Source organism: Takifugu flavidus, chromosome 15 (assembly GCF_003711565.1).
Source record: "Takifugu flavidus isolate HTHZ2018 chromosome 15, ASM371156v2, whole genome shotgun sequence".
In the NCBI taxonomy this organism is placed as follows: Eukaryota; Metazoa; Chordata; class Actinopteri; order Tetraodontiformes; family Tetraodontidae; genus Takifugu; species Takifugu flavidus.
Window position 1 is genome coordinate 1,193,625 of NC_079534.1, and position 21,029 is coordinate 1,214,653.

The 21,029-nt window shown below is 46.1% G+C and overlaps 1 protein-coding gene across 1 annotated transcript; it reads right to left on the reverse strand.

The window, feature by feature from the left end:
* Nucleotides 1-2,821: 2,821 nt before the first annotated feature.
* mast3a (microtubule associated serine/threonine kinase 3a) lies at nucleotides 2,822-20,527 on the reverse strand. The gene is given in 29 exon segments (XM_057058053.1): nucleotides 2,822-5,003; nucleotides 5,006-5,560; nucleotides 5,655-5,839; nucleotides 5,984-6,120; nucleotides 6,194-6,316; nucleotides 6,426-6,649; nucleotides 6,954-7,142; nucleotides 7,230-7,351; nucleotides 7,423-7,604; nucleotides 7,694-7,806; nucleotides 7,922-8,044; nucleotides 8,646-8,747; nucleotides 8,847-9,012; nucleotides 9,121-9,253; nucleotides 9,339-9,477; nucleotides 9,590-9,798; nucleotides 10,058-10,143; nucleotides 10,304-10,389; nucleotides 10,512-10,644; nucleotides 10,845-10,946; nucleotides 11,760-11,969; nucleotides 12,181-12,256; nucleotides 12,910-13,064; nucleotides 14,248-14,326; nucleotides 14,448-14,468; nucleotides 15,495-15,567; nucleotides 15,948-16,036; nucleotides 19,279-19,310; nucleotides 20,038-20,527. Coding segments are annotated over 29 exon segments (4,185 nt in total). The 5' UTR covers nucleotides 20,089-20,527; the 3' UTR covers nucleotides 2,822-4,713.
* Between the last annotated feature and the right edge of the window lie 502 nt (nucleotides 20,528-21,029).

Below are 21,029 nucleotides of genomic sequence, written 5' to 3' on the forward strand. Positions count from 1 at the left end.
GCTGATATTTACATGCACGCACAGCTAAAGCCTTTATGTTTGTGCATGTGTCGGCTCCGTTCGGAGACACCACGCATGCACCCTGGCCCGGGGCCAACCGTCCACATGGAGGTGAAAAATCTCCTGCGCCACAGGCCGGGAGGACAAGCCAACAACACTCGCACTTGTCAGGACTTTCCCCCCAACCTGTTTTCCTTTTGGGGGGGTGCATTTTATGATTAAAGCCGAGTAAACCCGAATTCTAACCGTCCTTAATGAAGCCCAAAAGGCTCGATCGGCTAAAACGGAACAGCTGCCACGGCGATTACGAGGCACTGAGGGGACTCTGTTCCTAAATAAATAAATAAATAAGTAAATCGAATAAACTGCAGCGCTCCACGGTAGAAGAGGGCCGTATTTATCATAAGATGTAACAGGCAGCCAGTTCTTCCCTTTGGATGATTCAATCTGGGGCCTACGCCAACGTGTCGGTGCTGAAAGTCTGGTCTGAAACCTGCAAACTCTGCAAGTTGGAAACGCCACGATCCCTTTTTTCCTGTGTAGTTAGCACTTTGTGTGTGGTTGGTAAACCACTTGTTTCACCTTGACAAGTGCAGTTTGAGAAAAAATGAATAAATAAATAAAAATAACCCACATTTGGCAATAATTATGGCTCCATTCCAATAAAAAGGTGGAATTAACTGGAAATATTTGCATGTTCTGCCTGTTTGAGCACTTATTTCATTTTCCAATAAGCAAAGGAATGGATGTGTTGTGACCATGAGGCCAAAAATAAATCAGAATAGGCATTTTAGCCACATAATCCAAGGCTTTCAAGATAAAACAATGATAAACATCAACTTTGTGACATGGACAGATTAAAGAAACTGGTTTAACTGATAATATAATTCATGTTTTCACACAATCACATAATTAAATATGTCAATTAAATTATTTGACTTTCAGTCTAATTACATAGCATTCCGGCAATACAGAATCATCTGAATAGTCTTCCCGTCAGAATCTAACATAACCTGTTTTTTTATTTTTAAAAAAGGGGTTTTCAGATGTATCATATATTTTGCAGCGATTGCAACACAGTCACATCTAAAATCCACCCTTAAAGCTGTATTCTGATGCTATTTTGATCACATAACTCAGTTTAAGTGGGTCCCCTCAGCTGAAGGACATTTAACAAAAATAACCACAGCTGTACTGCATCTGCTGGAATTTGAAGTAAGCTGCCATTTTATCCACACCATCTGAGATTCCTTCAGAGGGCTCAGGCCAGCGCCGAAAACCATGGAGCAATCAGTCGTTTTAAAAGGACAAAAACACAAACACAAGTCATGCATCACCTTGATAACGTGTCCGGCCTGACATCTGGCTGCAGAACCCTGCGCTATCTCTTAAATTTCTATGCTTCCAACCAAATGAGTGCTTTTTTTACCCTCGCAAAAAGTACCAAAAGTCCACACTGGCTTCCGTGAAACCAACAAATCAGGAGTTTGGTTCACACAACATGTCAGGACATTACATGTTAGGCCTCACACGGGCTGCAGTCAGCAAAAGTTCCAGTTTAATGTAAAGCAGCGCGATTATGCGCACAACAGCGCAAAGTCTGCATCATTTCACAAGGGTTTTTTTTTTATTTAGATTTTGTCTTACGCTGCATTTACACGGTTATTAACGCTCAAAATCATTGCAGCTTAGAGGTTAATCCCTCGGGTTTACATGATACATAAAATGCTACATTAAAGTCTGTCAAAGTACCCGTAATCAATCGGAACGCAACATAAAAAGTGAGAATTCTAACGTCAGACTATGTTGGATAACACGTCAACTGGCGACCAGCAACATGCTGCATGAACCAGAGATTTCTGCCACCCCCGGAGCAGCAAATGACATTAAACTACAAAAAAAAACAGACAAAGAAATCTTGCGTGAAACTTTAAAAGTGGGCCACAAGTCAGCAGCCCAGTTGCGTGAGCCGACCACACTTGCAGCGCTCCACCATTTTCCAGTACAGTGGCCGCTGCCTGGCTGTACTGGAAATGTGCAATAACTTGGAAAAACTCACCCGCGGATATTTCTTCCCTCTTCTCACTTTTTTCCCCGCAGAGCTGTGGCGCTTTAAACCCTCCAAAGTCTTAGAAAAAGTCCCCGTCCTGTCGCGCACACGGACGGCGGCTCTCTCGACGTGCATCCAACTCCTGACGAACCCTGTTTTCACTTGCTGCTTCGCCTTCTTTCTGTCGCTCTTTCTTTATTCTGCGGTGCATGACTCCCTGCTCTCCTACACAGCCATTTTCCAGCTCAGCACGGCGCAGGGAGGGAGAGTGCGTGGGAACTAATATGAAGACGGCGGAAACTGACGAAGCTGGGCGGAAAAGGCCGAACGGGCCTCGGCGGGGGTCACCGAATGGCCGAAGTGGAACATGAATCCGACAAGCTTAAACGGAGTTTGTTTCCTTCCCACTTTATTCAACAACGTCTTAATAATAAAAAAAAGGACGTTGTAAAAATATCTGTCTATAAAAAAGATCAGCTTTGAAGAGTTAGCATTTAGTTGCTTATTTTAAACAGTTTTTTTTACCGAGTGTAATTACAAGTCAATAATTTAACCGGAAATTGATTTTAATAACAAGATCTATTCTTTTAAATATTCAACAGTCTTCTTGTCATTTGCTGATTGTGTTTTGTTTAAAAGAACACTAATAAATGGGTAGATCTGCAGCAGATCAGGGTCTGACTGGAATAATGCAGGTTATCCCAGTTGACTTTATGTGATAATTACAGGACAGATATTTTAGGATAAAATAATGAAAGGTTGTAGAAACACTGGAGTCTGGGACTTTATAGTCCCATCGCAATTCGTTTATTTAAAGCACTGTGAAGACAATTATATAAAAAAGGGGGGAAATAAATGTCACAATGTTTTGATCAGAACCCACATAAGAATTTGACAAAGGCCTATTTTTTTGTTTCAGGGGCAACGACATTATGACACTAAAACAAAAAGTGACAGTTGTGAAGGTTGTGTTTTCAGATGATTACACACAAACACACGCACATACACAGGAGAATCACAGCCACCTGCAAGGGACTTCTGATTATATTCACACAATGTGATGATGCGACAACATTTTAGAGATTAAAAAAAAAGTTGTACATAGCATCCGATAGGGGGGAATCATAGCTTTAAAATGTGGCACAACGAACAACCCTGAACCCCCAAAACCCAAAGAACATGCTAAATATCATGACAAAATCAATCCCGCATGAACAGAAAAGCCTGCTTCCATAAAACAACCAGACTTGCGTCTGCACAACAAATTAATCCCAACGTATTTTATGGTTTTGGAAACAACATGGAGGGGGGTGTCAAGGTCTAATCCCATGTATGTGTGGGGGAGTGCTGAATTTAAGGCCCTTTTAAAATGAGATAAAATAAGGGAATATCAGACTATGCTGTAAAGCATGCACAGTTCTTTGAGGCTGACAGTCTCAGATAAGGTCTCACTACCTTTACAAGGTCACTTAAAAAAGAAAAACACCACTACATCTGTAATAAGGTCCACTGTTTATAGAATATAGATCCACAGCATAGGTTATTAGTACTGCAACAAGACTAGTTCCATATCAAAACATACAAAATCACCTCTACTCATTCTTCCATCCACACGGAGCCTCTGGCTTGAATTCCCTGTCAGTTTTTTTTTTTTCCTTTTTTAAATAATTTAAGAAAGCAAGTCCTCAGACTTGCAACAAAAATGTAAACGGCTCCTCAAAATTTGCATTCATTAAAAAAAAAAAAGGATTAAAGTTGCCAGTTTGGTTGCATCCACTGTACTTTTTCTTTTTAAATCTCACAGAAAACAAAATCGTCCTGAAATATCAATGTGCTCTAAATGTAACACGGCTACTACGACTTGTGCAAACACTTCAATCTAGACTAGGAGCTCTGTAGGGGAGCTGGACGGAGGCCACAGTATCACGGGAGAGGAACAACAGCTTTATCTGTGCCAAACAAACAAAAAGAGCACATTTTGGAGCGTGAGCGCTGATGAGCATAGTCAGACAGCAAGTATAAGTAGAGCCCATACATGCACCAAGCTTCATTTGTACAGCAGTACCTTATCTTAAAAAAAAAAAAAAAAGAAGACTTATTTGTCTCCAATACATGCTTTGGCACCACAGACAGACACATGAATATTTTTGTCCTTTAGACTGTCAGAGGCAGATGGGTTTTTTCCCCATTCCTGTGTATTTTATATTGAAGGAAAGGGTTGGTTTTTTTTTTTCCCCCACAAAAGTCCACATATACGCGCTCACTGAGGTATAAAATAATGGAATTACGATGTAGAAAACGATATGATACCGATGTTGAACCAAGGAGAAATCATCCTGTGGGTTTTCTTTTGTGCAATCCCTGAACCACCAGTTGTTTAAGCATCCGAGGCATTAAAAACAAAAAAAACAAAAGAAACGATGAGTATTAAAGGTTATAAATAAGTTTCTTCCTTTAAAACAAAGGTATGTACAAAATACATTAGTTACAGGTGCCACAGTGTTTTGATAACCAGCTATGGAGTAGACTTAGTCAACGACTGTTTGTCTTAACGGCGTGTGATGGTCTGGGACTTCGTGGACACACATGCAAGGCTTCATATGTGAGTACAGTAGGAGGTCAGAAAGTTCTTATTTTCAGAGTTGGACTCTTGTCCTCCTAAACTAAAACCCTTGTTTGTCCTTTGACTTGGCTTTCTGCTGAGCTGAGGTGCCCTGTGATCCTCTTCCCTCCGGCTTTTCGCCCGTCGCGGCAGAGCCGGTCCAGGACGCCATGAAAGCCTTGGCCGCCGTCACGGGGAGCGTCGGGCTCTGCGCCGCCTCTCTCTCCTCGGTGTCGTCGAAGCTCACCTCCTGCACCGCCTCCTGTTTCTTGAAGGAGTCTCGTCTCTCAGACAGAGCCAGTTTCCTCATGACTACCATCTCTTTGGAGTGATTGTTACCGCCGCGGTGTGGGGTGAGGAGGTGGCGCGGTGGTGCTCGCTGCCTCCGCTTGCTATATCCTGTTGGCCTCTCTGTCCTATGTGCAGCCCCTGGCGACCATGCTCACCGACACAGACAAACCCGGTGGCGGTGTCTTCCTTCAAGTCTTCCAGGACTTCCCCTTCGGACAAAGGCACCTCCATGGTGTGGCGGCGAGTGCTGTAGGCCTTCCGCTCTGCGTGGTAGCCCCCCGTCTTATCTCCGCCAGTTAGTTTCTCTGCTGACTGGACCCTCTTGAGGAGCGGCGAGCGTGGGGGCTCTGCACTACGGGGACGCACAGAGTGGCGGGCAATAGTGGGAGGGGACAATGTTTTTCCATGGAATCCCTGAAGGGATTTAGGGTGAGTCGGGAGATAGGATGGAGAGAGGGGCTGTGGGGGTGGGATACAGGCCAGCGGTGATGGAGGGATACTGCTGGTGGACTTGCAGCGCCCAGCTTTGGTGTAACGGCCCAGGACGTGAAGGGAACTGGGGCGGGCTTGTGGGACGGGTGAGTTGGGGGAGCTGGAGCAGGGTGAAGAACTCGAGTCTGATGGAAAGGATAAGAACAACGCCTTAATCTAAAGACGGATACATGGAGACACATCACTGTAAAGGAGGCAGCGCGTGGCATCCTCACTCACCTCCAGAGTGGTCCGGAGCCGGAGAGCGACATGGCGTGGAGGGTCCGGGTGAAAGACTCTGGGTGGGGGAGCCAGAGAGGCTGTCACTCGATGACTGGTGGAAGCCTGAAGAGAAGCTGCGGCTGCTCTGCATGGGCGGAGGAGGCGTCTGCTTGGACAGCTTCTTCAGGATGCTACGCCGGCGGCTGCTCAGTAGACAAGAAGGGTCAGGATGGCGTCTAACGACCATCGAATGTTGCGATGTTTTGCATCGTATTACTAGTTAAAGGACGCTCGTGATAGTGATCAGAACAGTTATGGACAACATGGTTGTGCCTCCATTAATGTACCTGTCCTGTCCATCCTTCCTCTTACTCTTCTTGCTTCTCCGGGCCATCTTGGCCTTGCAGCTCACTTTCCTGGCGGGGCCAACCTTGATAGAAGTGTTCTCCAGTGCAGTGGTCTGCAGAGTCACCCTGTTGCCACTCTGATACAAGCAGAATAACATTAATATAAGAGGATATAAAGCATTTTGTTTGTCTCGTAACAAATCTTCATACCTTGAGCAAGAGCTCCACCACCTCGGTGTGGACGAGTCCCTGGACAGACTCCCCGTTAATGTGAGTGATGAGGTCGCCCGCTTTTAATCCCGCTTCATGCGCTGGACTCCCGTCTTCCACACACTGTGGACGCAAACACACAAGCTCTGATAAGTGGATGCAGTCAAACCAATTTTTTATTTATGCAATAAAAGGTGTTTCATCATTCCACAGCTGAGACTGGAGCACGTACCCACACCATGTGATGGACAGTGTAGATGTCAGTGTTTCCCATATAGACCCTGATGGCACGCAGTGCAAATCCAAACCTCTTTCCAGAGCTATGGATGACCACGGGAGGTCTGAGGCAGCTGACACTGATGGACAGGTCCCGGCTGGGGGACGAGTCTCTGGACGAGGGGTTGGACGACAGGGACAGGGACGACTTGGGGCTCAAAGGAGGCCCTGCCGAGTCATCTTGATCACAAGGAGAAGGTGATTAGTGATCTTGTCAGATATTTTCTCTGCGCAACTCCATTGTGATTTGTTCATTTTAGCAGCATTAAGTAAAAGATTAGAGAAAAATTATCAACCATAAAAGCTTAAATTCTATGTATTATGTGTGATTATTAAAGAAAAATATTAAAGTGGCCTCTAGGGGCACTGTAAACAAACTATTGGTCACTGGCACAAATGACTTTTCTACACAGAATTAAAAAATAACAAATTGAACGTAAAATGGTAGTTGGAGTTTTCTGGTTAACAAAAAAGAGGCATCTACCAGGGGTAATGATGAGAGACAAGCCAGATACAGAGGCAGATTTTGGAACTTTGCCAGTTGGCGATCTGGGTTTCTCTGGGGTTTCCAGTTGGTGAGCGATGCGTCGTGAAGCGCCTCTTCGGAAGGACGGCCTGGTGCCCGTGCTGTTGCTGCGGAGCCTGATGCGTTGCAGGTTGGAAACCATTCCGTCTACTGTCAGGGGAAACAGAGGGTGAACCGGGGGTTTCGTACATGCAGCGAAATAAAGCGCACAGACGGCCCCGTTTCCTGTCACACCTTCCTCCTCGGCAGCGACCGCAAAACGGGGCATGATGTCGAGGCTCTGGGTGCTGTTCATCACCAGTGGGCTGGCGCTGCGCTCTGACTGGGAGGAACTGGAAGACGCACGAGGACGCAGACTGAAAGATAAGATAATAATCAAGAGATTTGTCTCATAAAAACTTTAGCCCGGCATTTGTCTAGCCCTCACCTCCCCTTCTGTCCATCTGCCCTTCTGTCTCCACTGGACAGGTGTCTGTATCCATCTCCAGGGGACAGGATTCCCCTGCCCTCCCAGCGCTCCTCCTTCTCTTCACTGTGGCTGCGCTCAGATGACGACAAGCTCTGGTTGGAAGGAGTGGAAGTGGAGAGGTGCTCCGTGCTGCTGTACACCTGGAGCGTGCACGAAAGAAAGCTGCGCATGAATATTTCAAATCTGGGGCTCCTTACATGTGTTTCAACATATGCCAAAAAAAGCAAACCTTGCTGAAACGGTGCGCCACCGATGAGAACTGCCGGAGTTCCAGAGACGACTCGTCGTCGTTCGTTTCATCGTCGTCATCGGAGCCGAGGTGACAGTAGCGCTCCGAACGGGCTGTCGGAAACAGTCATATTACAGCAAATGTAGCTTTTGCTCAATCATTTCTATGTTTCAATAAAAACGCCAGTTAAATGATGGTGTGTGTGCATAAAGCTCTTCTCTGACGTACTGTCAAAGTAGCTGGTGTCGTCCTCGGTCTCCAGCTGAGGTATGAATTCAGCTTTCTGCCTCAGGAGGCCATTCCAGTCCAGACCCAGGAAGAACGTGTGCATCTTTACCTCCGCGGTTCCACCTGAGTGCAAAAGGTGAGTAAAACAGGTTTTACTTGATTATCCATCATTGGGGCTGGTCCACAGCTAAGCCTCAGCCAAATTATAAACTAGGTCTGCTTTGTCCTCCGATGCCACATTGTTGAGATTATATTGCCTAAAATAAAAAGCTTTTTCATTTTTATGGTATTTGTATTTTACCGTATTTTATTTTAAAATACAGTAATAGGCTGTATTTTACAACCTTTGTGTTAGGTTTTGAAGTAAATTTGTGGTAGATTACAAAAGTTACTCAATATAGTCACATTCATTTTAATTCAAAGTTTGAGGGTAGAGAAATTTTTGATGGTGAAATAATTTGTGCCGTCACCACAATATTGAACTGCTGTTCTGATCCAAATTTTGAAAAGAACTCAAGTGTTTCAGCTTTAACACCTTCCTGTGAACACATAAAGACACAATCCTGAACAAAGAGGAGGGCGAAGTGCTAACATGTCATTATTCAACTGTTTCCTCCCAAATGGTAAATTGGTCTACATAATTTGAACTGTCTGTGAGGTGTGGCTGCCTCATGAAAACTATGCACAAATATGAGCCAGTCAATTCCAGAATGTGCTCAGTCACCTGTTCCTAGACGTTCTAAAGGGTTCTGTCGCAGGAGTCTGGTGATGAGGTCCTGCGCGTCGGCTGGCAGGGCATCTTCGCCATCTGGCCAGATGAGGTCATCTGGACGAAAGAGCAAACTTATTTTATAAACTCAGGTGACTGATGACAAAATATAAATTCAGCCCTTCATTACATTTCAATCTGGTGGGCAGGCCTTACCGTTAACGACCTGACCAAACAGCTGCTCTGGCGTGTCTCCAAAGAACGGCACGCAGCCCACCAAGAACTCATACAGGATGATGCCCATCGCCCACCAGTCAACAGGCTTCCCGTAGCCCTGCCGCAGGATCACCTCTGGGGCGATATACTCTGGCGTGCCGCACACCTGGAAAACAAAACGTACATTTGAAACTGAGAGCATAGTCCGATGTGCTTCGAGATGGTGACACAACAGGCGTAATGATTAAGAAATAGACACAACAAAGCAACAAACCTGCTTGTCAATGAACTCCCTGGTGTCCTTTTCAATGTGTCCTTCATACAGGTTGGTGGTCATGTTCATTAGGCCTATCTTTGAAAGCCCAAAGTCGGTCAGTTTAATGTGTCCCATGGATGTGATTAATAAACTACAGAAGAAGAGAACATGGGAGGGTGACGTTCCAGGTTTTAATCCAGGTTTTAAGGTCAATTAAAAGCAGAAATAGGACTCACTTGTCAGGTTTAAGGTCTCTGTGCACGATGCCGTAGTTGTGGAGGTACTCTAACGCCAGCACGGTCTCCGCAAAATACATGCGTGCCATGTCCACAGGGAGAGGACCGATGTTCTTCAACAGGTGGGCGCAGTCCCCTCCTAGAGTGACCCAGACGCTTTGTTTAAGGCGCCGTCGTTTAATGCCTTCGCCTTAATTGTGGCAAGTAAATATGTAATCATTAACCCTAATAACGGACCACTGCATCGTTACCTTCAACATACTCCATGACCATGCACAGGTGCCTCCGTGTCTCAAAAGAGCAGAACATAGAAACCACAAATGGGTTTTCGGCGAAGGTGAGGATGTCTCGCTCCACAAAGACCTGCTGGATTTGGTTTCTCAGTATCAGGTTCTGCCTGTTGATCTTCTTCATGGCAAACCGCTGACGGGTCTCTTTGTGGCGCACCAGAAATACTGCCCTGTAGGGCAACAAAGAAAAATGAAGGGAAATGAGAATATAATTTAAACTGCGGTGGAGGGAGGGAGGGATTCAGCATACAGACAAGGGTCCATTCAAACAATTTGAACAAAATGGTGGGGGGGGATGACAGCAGTCTAGACAGAAGTGTAAACAAAAAATGACCACAACACATCCTCATTTTAGTTTCTTTTCTGCTTTTATGGAGCTCTGTGGCAACCACAAAGAGGAGTCAGTAGTATGGTGTCTGTCATGCTCACCCATAGGCGCCATTGCTAATGAGTTTGATCGTCTCAAAGTCGCTCTCCAGTGGTTTCCTGCGAGGAGGCGTGGAGGCTGCTCGGCCCTAAATGACCCAAAACCAGCCATCAGTAGGACAAGGATGAATAAAGACACTCCTTGTGATAATGCAAGGAGTTAAAAACACATCCCCGCGGGGTGGTGGCTAGCTCGGCTGAATTAAACCTACTTAAGGTTTTAAATAACTCCTTAATTCAAGTGTTTACCTGTGTGGGTGTGACCTCTCCCATGTCGTCAGAGTCTCTGCTGGATGTTCTGTGGCATGGGCTTGTCTGCTCCAGTTGGACCATCTCTGTAGAGGCAGACACACAGATCAGACTCCAGTCCAGGAGAAAGAACGCTGAAAGATTCTGGATCAAATGCTTCTTTAATGAATAACCCTGGAAGATGGCAGAAAGGACCCAACACATTTACCTTCCAAGGGATCCCTGGTTAGTCCGAGCTGGTTAATAATGTATCTGGGAATGTCGGTCTTGATGCCGTGGCCCACCTTGGCTTGGCCCTCTGCAGCCTCCAAACGTTGATAAAACTCCTCTGGATCAAACTCCTGCAGGAAACAAAACAAAAAAAGCCCTTCATTTATCAGCAGAACACATCCTGACAGCTTATCAGAAAGCAACTGAGTTATAAAGTCTATAATTAGCAGGTCTTATCATCAAGGACTCGGCTGTGTGCCTTTGGAGGAGCGTTCAACACTCGTCATTCCTGTAACTGTTACCATTGCCGTCACCCCCAAATATCTCTTACCAGACACTCCAGGAGCCTGGCCGGTCTGGAGATGACGATGAGGATCTTCTTGACCAGTTTGGTGATGATCGTCACCTCTTCGCTCTCTGAGCGCTCGTACGCCTGAAGTGAAAAGGACAAAAGGACGAGATTACTGTAGCGGCTTAATCCAATTGGCAAAACTCACGTGGTCCCGCTGCTGCTAGATCCGACCTACATTTCATTCCGGTTTATTATTTCCTCTTTCCATTTTATCAATGTTGTCTCCTTCAAGCACTCGCTCTTGTTGCCAAATCTATAAACTACTGACCTACAGTAGATATGTCTCCAGATCCTAATCTGACATTTCTTCCACTTGAGTCCAGCTCTTACTCAGCGGGTAAAAGTGTGCTTCATGAAAAAAAACACCAATAAAAAGAGAAGATTGTTTTCATTTAAACCACTGGATCAAAGTCAAACATTTACCATGTGACAGCGGATGTCATTTCCTTGGACTCTTTTTGTGGCAAGACTGAGAATAATTACCAACATTCCTGCAGCTGGATGAGTAAATAAACAGAATAGACCACTGCATTGATTGAGACAACTGTGGCACCATTGTGTGGAAATGGACGAAGAGGAAACAGTTCACAACGGGAGTGTGGGGCCATGGATGTGATGCTGTGCTCCTCCGAGAGCGGCGTTTTCTGCCAGCGTTAATGTTATGTAAGACAGCGTCGTGCTAACGCTTGACAACTGCAAACGTCCCCGCGAATAATATGAAACGACAACGCGATTCCTCGCCAATGAGCTGGAACCAACGGTCAAATCGGCCGTTTCGTTTCAGTTCCCAAGCGTGGAACATTTCAGAATACAATGTCCTGGGTGGGGGGCATCCAAAAAACTGAACTTCACCTGACAATAACCACAAACCAATCACAGATGTGGCTCGCTCACCTCATGCAGCAACTTCTCCAGTTTCTCTTGCAGCTCCACGAAGTAACTGGAGGTGACCAGGCCATTCTGGGACTTGTCCAAGCAGTCTCTGGCGAGCTCCACCAGCTGGTGCTGAATAAATCCCAGCACACCGTCAGCCAGGGGCAGAGTAGTGTCTGGGGAACACTCGGCTATGATGTCAAGCAGCTGACCCTCCATCTGGGCCGTCGCCTGGGAAACAAAGAAGATGGATATTCATATAAAGCTGGTGACACCAGTAAGCATGTCTCTAAAGATGTTCCCTCTTCAGGTGAGCGAGGACATATTGTGTCTCTGGGAGCATCGAAAAGAATTCCGTATACAAGAAAGCTTGCTTTTATAGATCACCCAGGGAAGGTGTGTGAAGAAAGGAACAGACGGGGGCAAAGAGCACAGCGCATACCTTTGGAAAACGTTCTTTGTACACGTGGTTCATCATCACAATCTCATTGTCAAATGTCCCACAGCTTCGTCCAGGGCTGAACAACAGAAACAGATCAGAGATGTTTATTGACGATTTATTAATGGAACCAGAAACACTGAAGCGATGACGCCGTCAGTGCCACAAAAAAAATCATCCCCAAATCAAAATGCCGCGTTTCTTCCCAGCAAATGTTGGACCCAGTGCATTTATTGTAACCCAACGCCCCCCCCTCAATCCCCCAGATCTCAGATCAGGTTCTTGTCTGTGATATCCGTGACCGCATCTGCTGCAGGCACGGGATCCTTGTAAGGAGAGAGCGTCTTTAAAAGCGTCCGTGCACGTTACAAATCAGTGTTTGGCTGTCAGCGCAGATGTTGGAAATAACTGGAGGGGCGCCCCCGTCACATTCAACAAATAACAGTATCAACATGTGATGTGTTTCTATTCCTGGGGAACGTGAACAGATGCAGCTGCAGATGGGTGGTTTTGGCAACGGTTGCTCCCACGTGAACAGTTAGCTGGCAAGAGGACGTGCATCACACCCCCTAAGTAGCGATTTACAAGCAACCAAGACGTTCACTTTTTACAGGTATTATGGTCAACCTCTAACCACAGATTTACAAAGCATCAAAAAACAAAAAAGATGTCCACTTGCTACTTTCACTTCCTCCTATTCTGAATAAAGGGGGCAGTACACTTCCAGGCTACCTGAGGCTGCGCGAGCGGTGCCTGACGGGGGGCGATGGGTGCGATCCTTCTTCGTCCACGCTCTCCGTGCTGCGGAAATGTTTGAACAGGAAATGGAGGTCGTCTTGCGTAGGCTGGAAGGGCAACTGGTGCAATAACTCCTGGGATGAGGAGGACTGGAAGGGAGGGGCAAAAAAAGAGCATAAGGAGGTTAAAAGAAAGGAAAGCCTTAGAAGCCTTGTAGATGGATCCTTGTGGACTTTGGCTTGCAGCAGAGCTTAAATAAAAAAGCAGAGAGCTGAAAAGGAATACATCTGTATTTGGTAACATTTGTCTTGAGAGAGAATTCTGGAACTGAAAAGCCCCTATTCTTAACAAAATAAATAAAGGTGAGCTTAGCGTCCTGCGGCTAAACGAGAACCTGACAGAACAACTGCACGAGGAGGACGACGGCGGAAGTGATGGTGGAGACAAAGACAGCATGGGGACGGCACCAGATATGAGTGACACCCAGCATAAAGGCCTCACTGACAGCAGGCCTGAACGGGCCATTGTGCAGAGAGGGCTGATCTCATCCTCTACAAACCATGTGGTCGCCAGTACAGCCGCAACAGCGGAGGCGGGAAATATCGGGACGTTCAGGGAGGAACAAAACCAACCAAACCTCAAGATAATCGACAGAAGACAACAAGAAATGACTGTTCGACTGGTGCAGCCCAATTCTTTTCCCCTCCCTGCGGGAAAAGCTGAGTGAGGAAATGAAAACGCTGTAAAAATCCCTTCTCATGTGTGATGTCATACAGGAAAAAGAAAGCCAGTGTTCCAACGAGACTTGTGTTTTAATAGTGATAACATTCGGTATTGTTTTACTTCCCTTATAAAAGCAGCGCGGCTCAGATTGTTCTGTTAAAAAGAATAACACGTGAAGTGCACATAAAGCAACACCAAAGAGAGGTGAGGGGACCAAAAACACAGGCTCATTCTGCAGAAAACACCCCTCCCCGATGGCGGACCCTGCCATGGCAACACACCTCTGCCAGACAACAAACAAGACTTCTTTGAACGTGACAGAGGCCAAGGCTCTGACTGCAAACGTCCTGCCGGCGTCCACATCCTGACGACTCACAGGCGACAATGCTCTAGCGCAGCACATGGTTTTAATGTTATGGCTCACTGATACGTCCGTTTAATCCACACAAGCGTCTGAGGATTAATTCCTTCTTCCTGTGTTTAAAACCAAAGCGGTGGTGACCGAGAGATGCGTCATCATCGATCGTATCCTGTTGTGACTGAGTCATTAGAAGATTAGGCATTAGCTTCTGGGCACCAGATGGACAATGAAGAATGCAGCAAGCTTACAGAAACGGACGAGCTGGGTGCGTTGGTGCAGTATCCAGACGATGGGACGGATGCCACGGACCACCTTCGCCCGTCCGCCCTGCAGCAAAAAACAACAAAGCGTCAGGCTGCTCCGTGGTCGCTTCCAGGCAAATATGGGCCGCATAATGGAATGAAATAGGCGTTTAAAAAGGAAAAACTAGTGGTTTTTAGCTTTTTACCTTTCACTGCGGGCCAGTTGGCTGTGCGGATTCAAAAGCAGGAGACCACAATTGGATAAGAGGGGAAGGGGAAAGAGTGAGAAAGAAAATGGGCAGAGTTTAATGACAGTGACAGAGTAAGTCTGGCTATCAGAGTCACAGGCCACAGGAAGGGGTGCACTACTACTGCAGCTGCTGCTGCTGCTGACTCCCTGCCAGGCTGTTATCACGACGCGGCCCTCAGACGCTCCGCTCGTGACTCATAAAGCACAGCACATAAAACAGCCAACAATCACTGACAGACAGGGTGCCAGTGTTTATGTCTGAGATTTCCATGTGCCTCCGGTCCATTATGGACCCAATTTTCTGTCCAATACTCGGAGGACGGGGCCCCTTTTTCCCGCATCGATCCGTTCTGCTCTGTCAAATGTGTTGCAGTTCAAAAACGCTCTTGAGGAAATAGGGCTGAATTGCACTAAACGTGCACGAAAACAAGAGGAAAGTCTTAAAATAGAAAGCTGGGACTGCTGTTGCTTTATTTGTCTGCAGAATGCCTTGATGACCTGCATCTTTAAATGCTAATTTAACTAGCATGTGAATTTAGAACGAGAGCATGATGCAGCCACCAGGGTTTGGGATGTAAACCAGTGTCCACTGTAATGGGCTCAGGTGTCGCCTTCACAATTGTCCTGAATGATGCCGACTTTGCCGGAATCAATACTCTTAACTGCTGCACAGCAGGTATATAACATCAATCCCCTAAATTGTAGAAATTCTCTGCGCAGCAGCAATAAGCGTGATGAGAAAGCAATTCTGCACTTTGTGCTCCGCCTTTCAAGCACGTACAAACACTTAAATTTTCCTGACAAATGCCACAACTCCTGTCCAGCAAGAGGCCCTTGGGCTGATTAGACTTGATGAATGTGAATTAATAATTCATGGCTGCGATCTGCTGCCTTTGTTTTGTGGGGTTAACTTCATAAATTGTAATTTGGCTTACGCCCTTACAGGAGGAAACGATTCCCTCATCTAACGTTTAACAGACTGAATTAACAGCGTTTTTCTTACCTTCGGGCAAACTGGAAGTTGGCAGAGGTGCTGGCAGAGACATTTCTGGGGCTTTCGGAGGGGCTGCTGCCAGCTGTTGGAGTAAAAAGGCCCATAAATGTTCGGTCATTATATTTGCATTTGCTTGTCGAGTTGGTTTTAATCCACCAGTTATCAGAAACAGCAGTGTTCTCATAGGTCTGTCAGACCTTCAGCTGACAGTATGAGGTCACCCGCTGAGGTCAGAGGTTCCATTTGTTTTTGCCGCAATCACAAAGGCCAACATTTTACCCACCCGTCACCACGTCTCGGTTTTTACTTTCTGTGATGTGGTAAAACAGTACTTAAAGTGTAGAAGCAGCGTATTAAAGTCTTGTAGACTCACCCTCTAAAGAAAAGTATTAAACCCTGATAACACACTTGAGGACCTGCAATAAACAAGAGTAGCATCATATAACAGTGTAAAAACAGCACCTGTTGCAAGCGGGAGAGGTGAAAGCGGTCGCGAGAGCGTGGGCGATGGCGTCCCCACCGCCAAGCTCCTTCGTTTGTTGTTACGGTTACTACAAAAAAACAGAAGAAGAAAAAAACGTTGTGACACAATTATAAAGACAATCACCTCTAATCAGTCGTGTCAGATGAATGCGGATATTCTGCCAGCTCCAGATGTTGATGGTGTTGAGGTTAAACAATGATAAGTGCTCTGATAAAGCTGTTTACGCACGTCCGCCTGTCTGCACATACAACCTCGGCATATATATTTGGCTGATGCCGCGGTACTAAAAGGGGTCAAATATCAGGTCACGTTCTTAAATTGAAGAGCAAATAGCCGAAATACAGTAAACATCTGGAAGGGAAGGTTGAACCACTTGGAGACTCCTGGAGATCCTGGAAAAAGTTCTGTGGCTGCTGTGTGGAGATAGAGACGCTTGTATCTAACGACCCTTTTTCTAAGTTTCGGGGTTAATCACCATATCTGTAGGTACACAACAGCGACTTTAAACAGTGACCACATCAGCGCAGGAGCCTGATTGGATTGTCTTTGCATTTGCAGATAGTCAGGCGACCTCATCACGACCACTGCTCCATCATGGTGACTGATTCCTTCTCCTTGGCAGTGACCCTCAACTGCCACGAGGCCGAGATGCCAACAGAGCCTGACGTTTCTGGGGCGGCGTTCAAGCGCATCCGTGCTTCTCCAAAGCTGAACAGGCAACGCCGCAGCAACCGAGCGGGGAGGGGGGGGGCAGCCTTTAAAATCGCACGACACGGGCTTTAAAAACAAACCCCAATCACAAGACGAAACAACGAGGGTCTTCTTTGTCGTTTAGGAGGAAATAACAGACTTTGACATCAGGGATCCTGGCAACAGAAATGGCACTAGAGCGTGGCCGCGTCATATCGGGACCACGGGGAGCTTCGTCAATGGGGAGCAGTGATGAAGCACGTGTCTGTGACGAACCACTGTGGTGTGCAGGAGAGCTCGCAGGCATGATGCATGCTGAATGTAGGCCAGCGAGATGTGGGCCCGCATCTTGTGCATCTGCTACGGCAATTAAATCCAGCTCTGGTCCAAAAGCATACCATGTTCCGAAGAAATATGCCTGACAATTGCTGTGAGCGGGTTAAAATAACGTGGTGCTAAATGTAACACATGAGGGCACTGGGGTTTTCTTCCATGACTTCAGTTATTTATGACAAAGCGCCTTGGCATTAGTGAAGTCAGCGTCTTTAGATGAGCACAGTTATAATGGGTGCATGCTGGAACATCCCTGACCTGTCCAAAAACAGGCTTGTGATCGATCTAATCGCAAAAATAATAACCCGCCATAAATATCGATCTGATCTCTGGACCAAAGGGCGTGTGGGAGGTAGATCTCGACGCCCTGCTTTTATGTGATATCTGACAGATTGGAAAGACGCAAAGGTAACCAGCACAGTCCCAGAACTCTGACTGGTAAATCGATTTACTGTGGTACTTCGATGTCGTTGCATGCGACAGCTGGGAGCAGACAATGCAGTCCGATCACATACACAACACTGCACAATGGCCACGTTCCTCCAGTCGGAAACAAAATCTAGGGCGGATGTAACCCACACGCACATCACGCAGTATCACAAGCACCTCCGATACCGCCGAACCGAACCGAAACGCGACACAAATCGTCGATTTGCTCGGCTTGTGTTGCGTTTACGTCTTGGGAAACAAACAGGTCGGCGCAAATCCAGCAAATCGCCGTTTGACAACCGCACGCCGAGATTTTTTCTTTGTGGCAATGCATTTTGGATCCGAGCAGCATTTTAAAAACACACGTTACCGCTGGTTTGTTATTTGGTGGAAATGGAAAAATGGGTCGTTTTCGTTACCCTTTCGATCGTTTCATCATGGCCCCGGTCACAAAACTAGTTTTGTAGCTCGGCAACACGGTCCAGTAGTAATTCTGGTCAGACATGCTGATGCTGGGCGCCGACAAATCCAAGTCACAGATCAAAAGTGTTCTTTTAGGAAAGCTCGGGCATCATTTTTGAGCAGCGTTTCCCGTGAAACGAATACGGGTGGCGTTTAGGCCAGGGCACAGTGTCCGATGATAGAACCTCCATTCAGCTCCAGAACAGCCAGACACCAGTCCCACAGCACGGCAGCTCGGTGGTGCAAAGGAGCCGCAACGGCCATATCCGCTCTTCTCCGTCTCCTTTACCAGAAAAGGCTCGGGAACCGTCCGCAATCCGGGGGATGTGACATTATGGTGCGATATATTTGCCAAAATACAGAGTGATACAAACTTTCCAGCAGCAACGCAGCAGCGCGCAGCCGCGATGGACGCGAGGGGGAGGAGTCAAAGCGATGCCTTCACACACTGTTGGAAATATTTCGTTGTGTCGTGTAACAAAACTAACCAACTAGGGAAAAGGAAATAAAAAGAGACACGGATGGCGAATTTTGGATTAAGAAGTGCAAACGCATAGAGCTACTGTTTAACAATTTACAAGAAGTCGTGTCAAAGTCACAAGTTTTCAGGGATGCACACGCTTAGTTGTCTAAATTCCGATAGTTTGACAGCAAACCTAAACTACTCATATGACTTTATTTGATTTTTATTTTTCTAAGGATCAATCTTACAAGTTTTACCACTTATTTAAAATAAAAGCAATTATTTTTTACTATCCATTTCGTGTTAAAGCTTGATGATTTTGGATCTGTCATCCAGTTTATTACCAGTTCCAGGGGAAATTAATATGACTACAACTGAAAAATCTGCAGATTCATTAGGGTGGCACGTTCCCAAGCTTTATTGTAAATGTTTTGGTTCATTTTACTGTTTAAAATATTGCTACTAGCTACAGACATCATATCAACCGTTTTATTTGCGATGTGCTTTGTTGCATCTCCAGTGACCTCTCCTCACTCACTAACTCACAGGCTATAGCTGTGAGATTTGTTGGATAAATTAGTTCCTTTATTCTGTTGAGATGGGGTTTTTTTTCATAAAAGGACAACCTTGCATTAATCATTACAGGTACTGCCTTCAGCCCACAGGGACACTCAATTTCTCTGTGTGCTCGCACTATATTAGATTTGCATCTTGATGTTGCTCTGCCTCTTCGAGTTTATGAAAAACCTGTCGGAGCAGTGAGACCAGCTGAAGCTTCGGATTGAGGAGCTAAAATAGAAGCCTTGGTGTGCAAAGCTATGGATCAGGCTGACAAGTGACAGAAAGCCGGCTAGTCCGGTTTGAGAAGAAGCGACAGAAAGAGAAAGACGCAGACAATCAAAATATATCCACCAGAAAATTTGGATACTTACAAGTTCCCTCTTCGCGGGAGACTCAGCTCTTTCTGGACAAAAGAAGACATGTGAAACATTAGATTACTTGAGCCCTTTTTAAATAATTTTCACCCCTTATCGCCTCTAATTTTGCACAACATGCTTCTTGCATGTTCAGTGGGTTTTATTTACTGGTCGGGTCGCTGCAAAACTCTCCCTGATGATCAGGATTTGAGAGGATGGCCCTCAACTGCTGGTGTCCGTGCATAAAATAGATCTGACAGGCCCTGAGTCAAAGAAACTGTCACTGCTTGGCAGCTGAGGAGGGATTGCACAAAGGGAATGAGATGAGTCAAAATAAATCAAGTCACCCCCTGCAAGAGGAAAATAAAGCAACTCTAGCCCTCCTCATTTGGACAGTCCAGTGTAATAAACATGGCAGCCTGGAGAGGATTAAAGGCATGTTCCTGCCAATCATTTGGGAACCCCTGGGATCTATGCTCCTATCACCAAGGCAACCAGATTCTGCCATGCACCAATGGAGAGCCCCAAAACAAACACTAGCAGAGGGAAATCAGCTCTTTTGTGCAGACAGTACAGAGCTGTAGTCACATCTGTGAACACGCTGTTATAGTTTACGAATTTGACTGGTGCGTTCAGGGCGCACAAGCGGAGACACAAAGCTGGAAGGGAGGGAAAATAATAAACGAGTCCGAGCCTCATCATCATCATCATCATCATCATCATCATCATCATCCTCATCCTCGCTTAGAAACAAACCAGAGTGCCGTCTCCTACCTGTAGTCCGCGCCGTCTCAGGATATTCGGCTCGTCCATCATTGAGGTCATTAAAACCCGATTCCCTTCGATGTCAGTCTTTCACTCCATGATGTGTTCAGTCATTAGTCACTTCTGTCCACGGCAGCGTGGATACAGATCTCGCTGTTGCTGCACTACCATCAGCACCCCTCCTCTTCCTCCGCCCCTTCCTCCTCCTCCTCTTCCTCCGACTGCCGCTTCTCCTCCTCGCTGCACGAAACCGGCTACGGTCCGCGGCCCACCGAACCCACCTGGTCGGCTCATTCAATAGCAGCAAACGAGGTGAATGGGGGTCGTGTCGAGCTCGATCGCTGATGAACTGGTTCCCACTATCTCCAGAATAAGTTTGCACGAACGCCCCCGGGGTCCCTCCCAGTTTGCTTTGGTATTTTCTGTGTGGCGGAATAAAAATCTAAATAGAACAATTGGGCTTTCAAACCACTCTGAATAGCAGCGTTTGCTCCGTGTCTGACTCCCAGTGGCACCATGATGTGTTGTCCCCCCAGCATCCAACAATGGTCGTTTTTCTTGTCCAGTCACGTGTCTGTTTATGTGAACCAGAAGGGTGGAAATCGAGTAAAGAAGTAAATTCAAGCAGCTGGGAGTGGAAAAACTCAGTCTCACCAGTGACCTATTTTACTTGTGGACTTTTTCCACAGTTTTTAGGTCCTACATATGATTGGATACAGTTTGACCGAACAGTGCTTTCATGCAAAACTGGGAAAAAAACAATAAAAGCCAGCTTTTTTTCTTTTTTTTTTTTTTTTACTAATGTGGAGACAAACATCATTATTGGAACAGAGGAGATTGGTGAATTTAGTTTAGTCATACTATAATTGATCTTAATACTGTTCTTGAGTGGATCTTCATCTCAGTTTCATGTTAATATCTCGTATTTTCTTCTCTTCAGCCAAACCGCTCCAGCCTCCGCAAAGGCAGCAGTGTCGCCTTATGTCCACTAGAGGGAGACA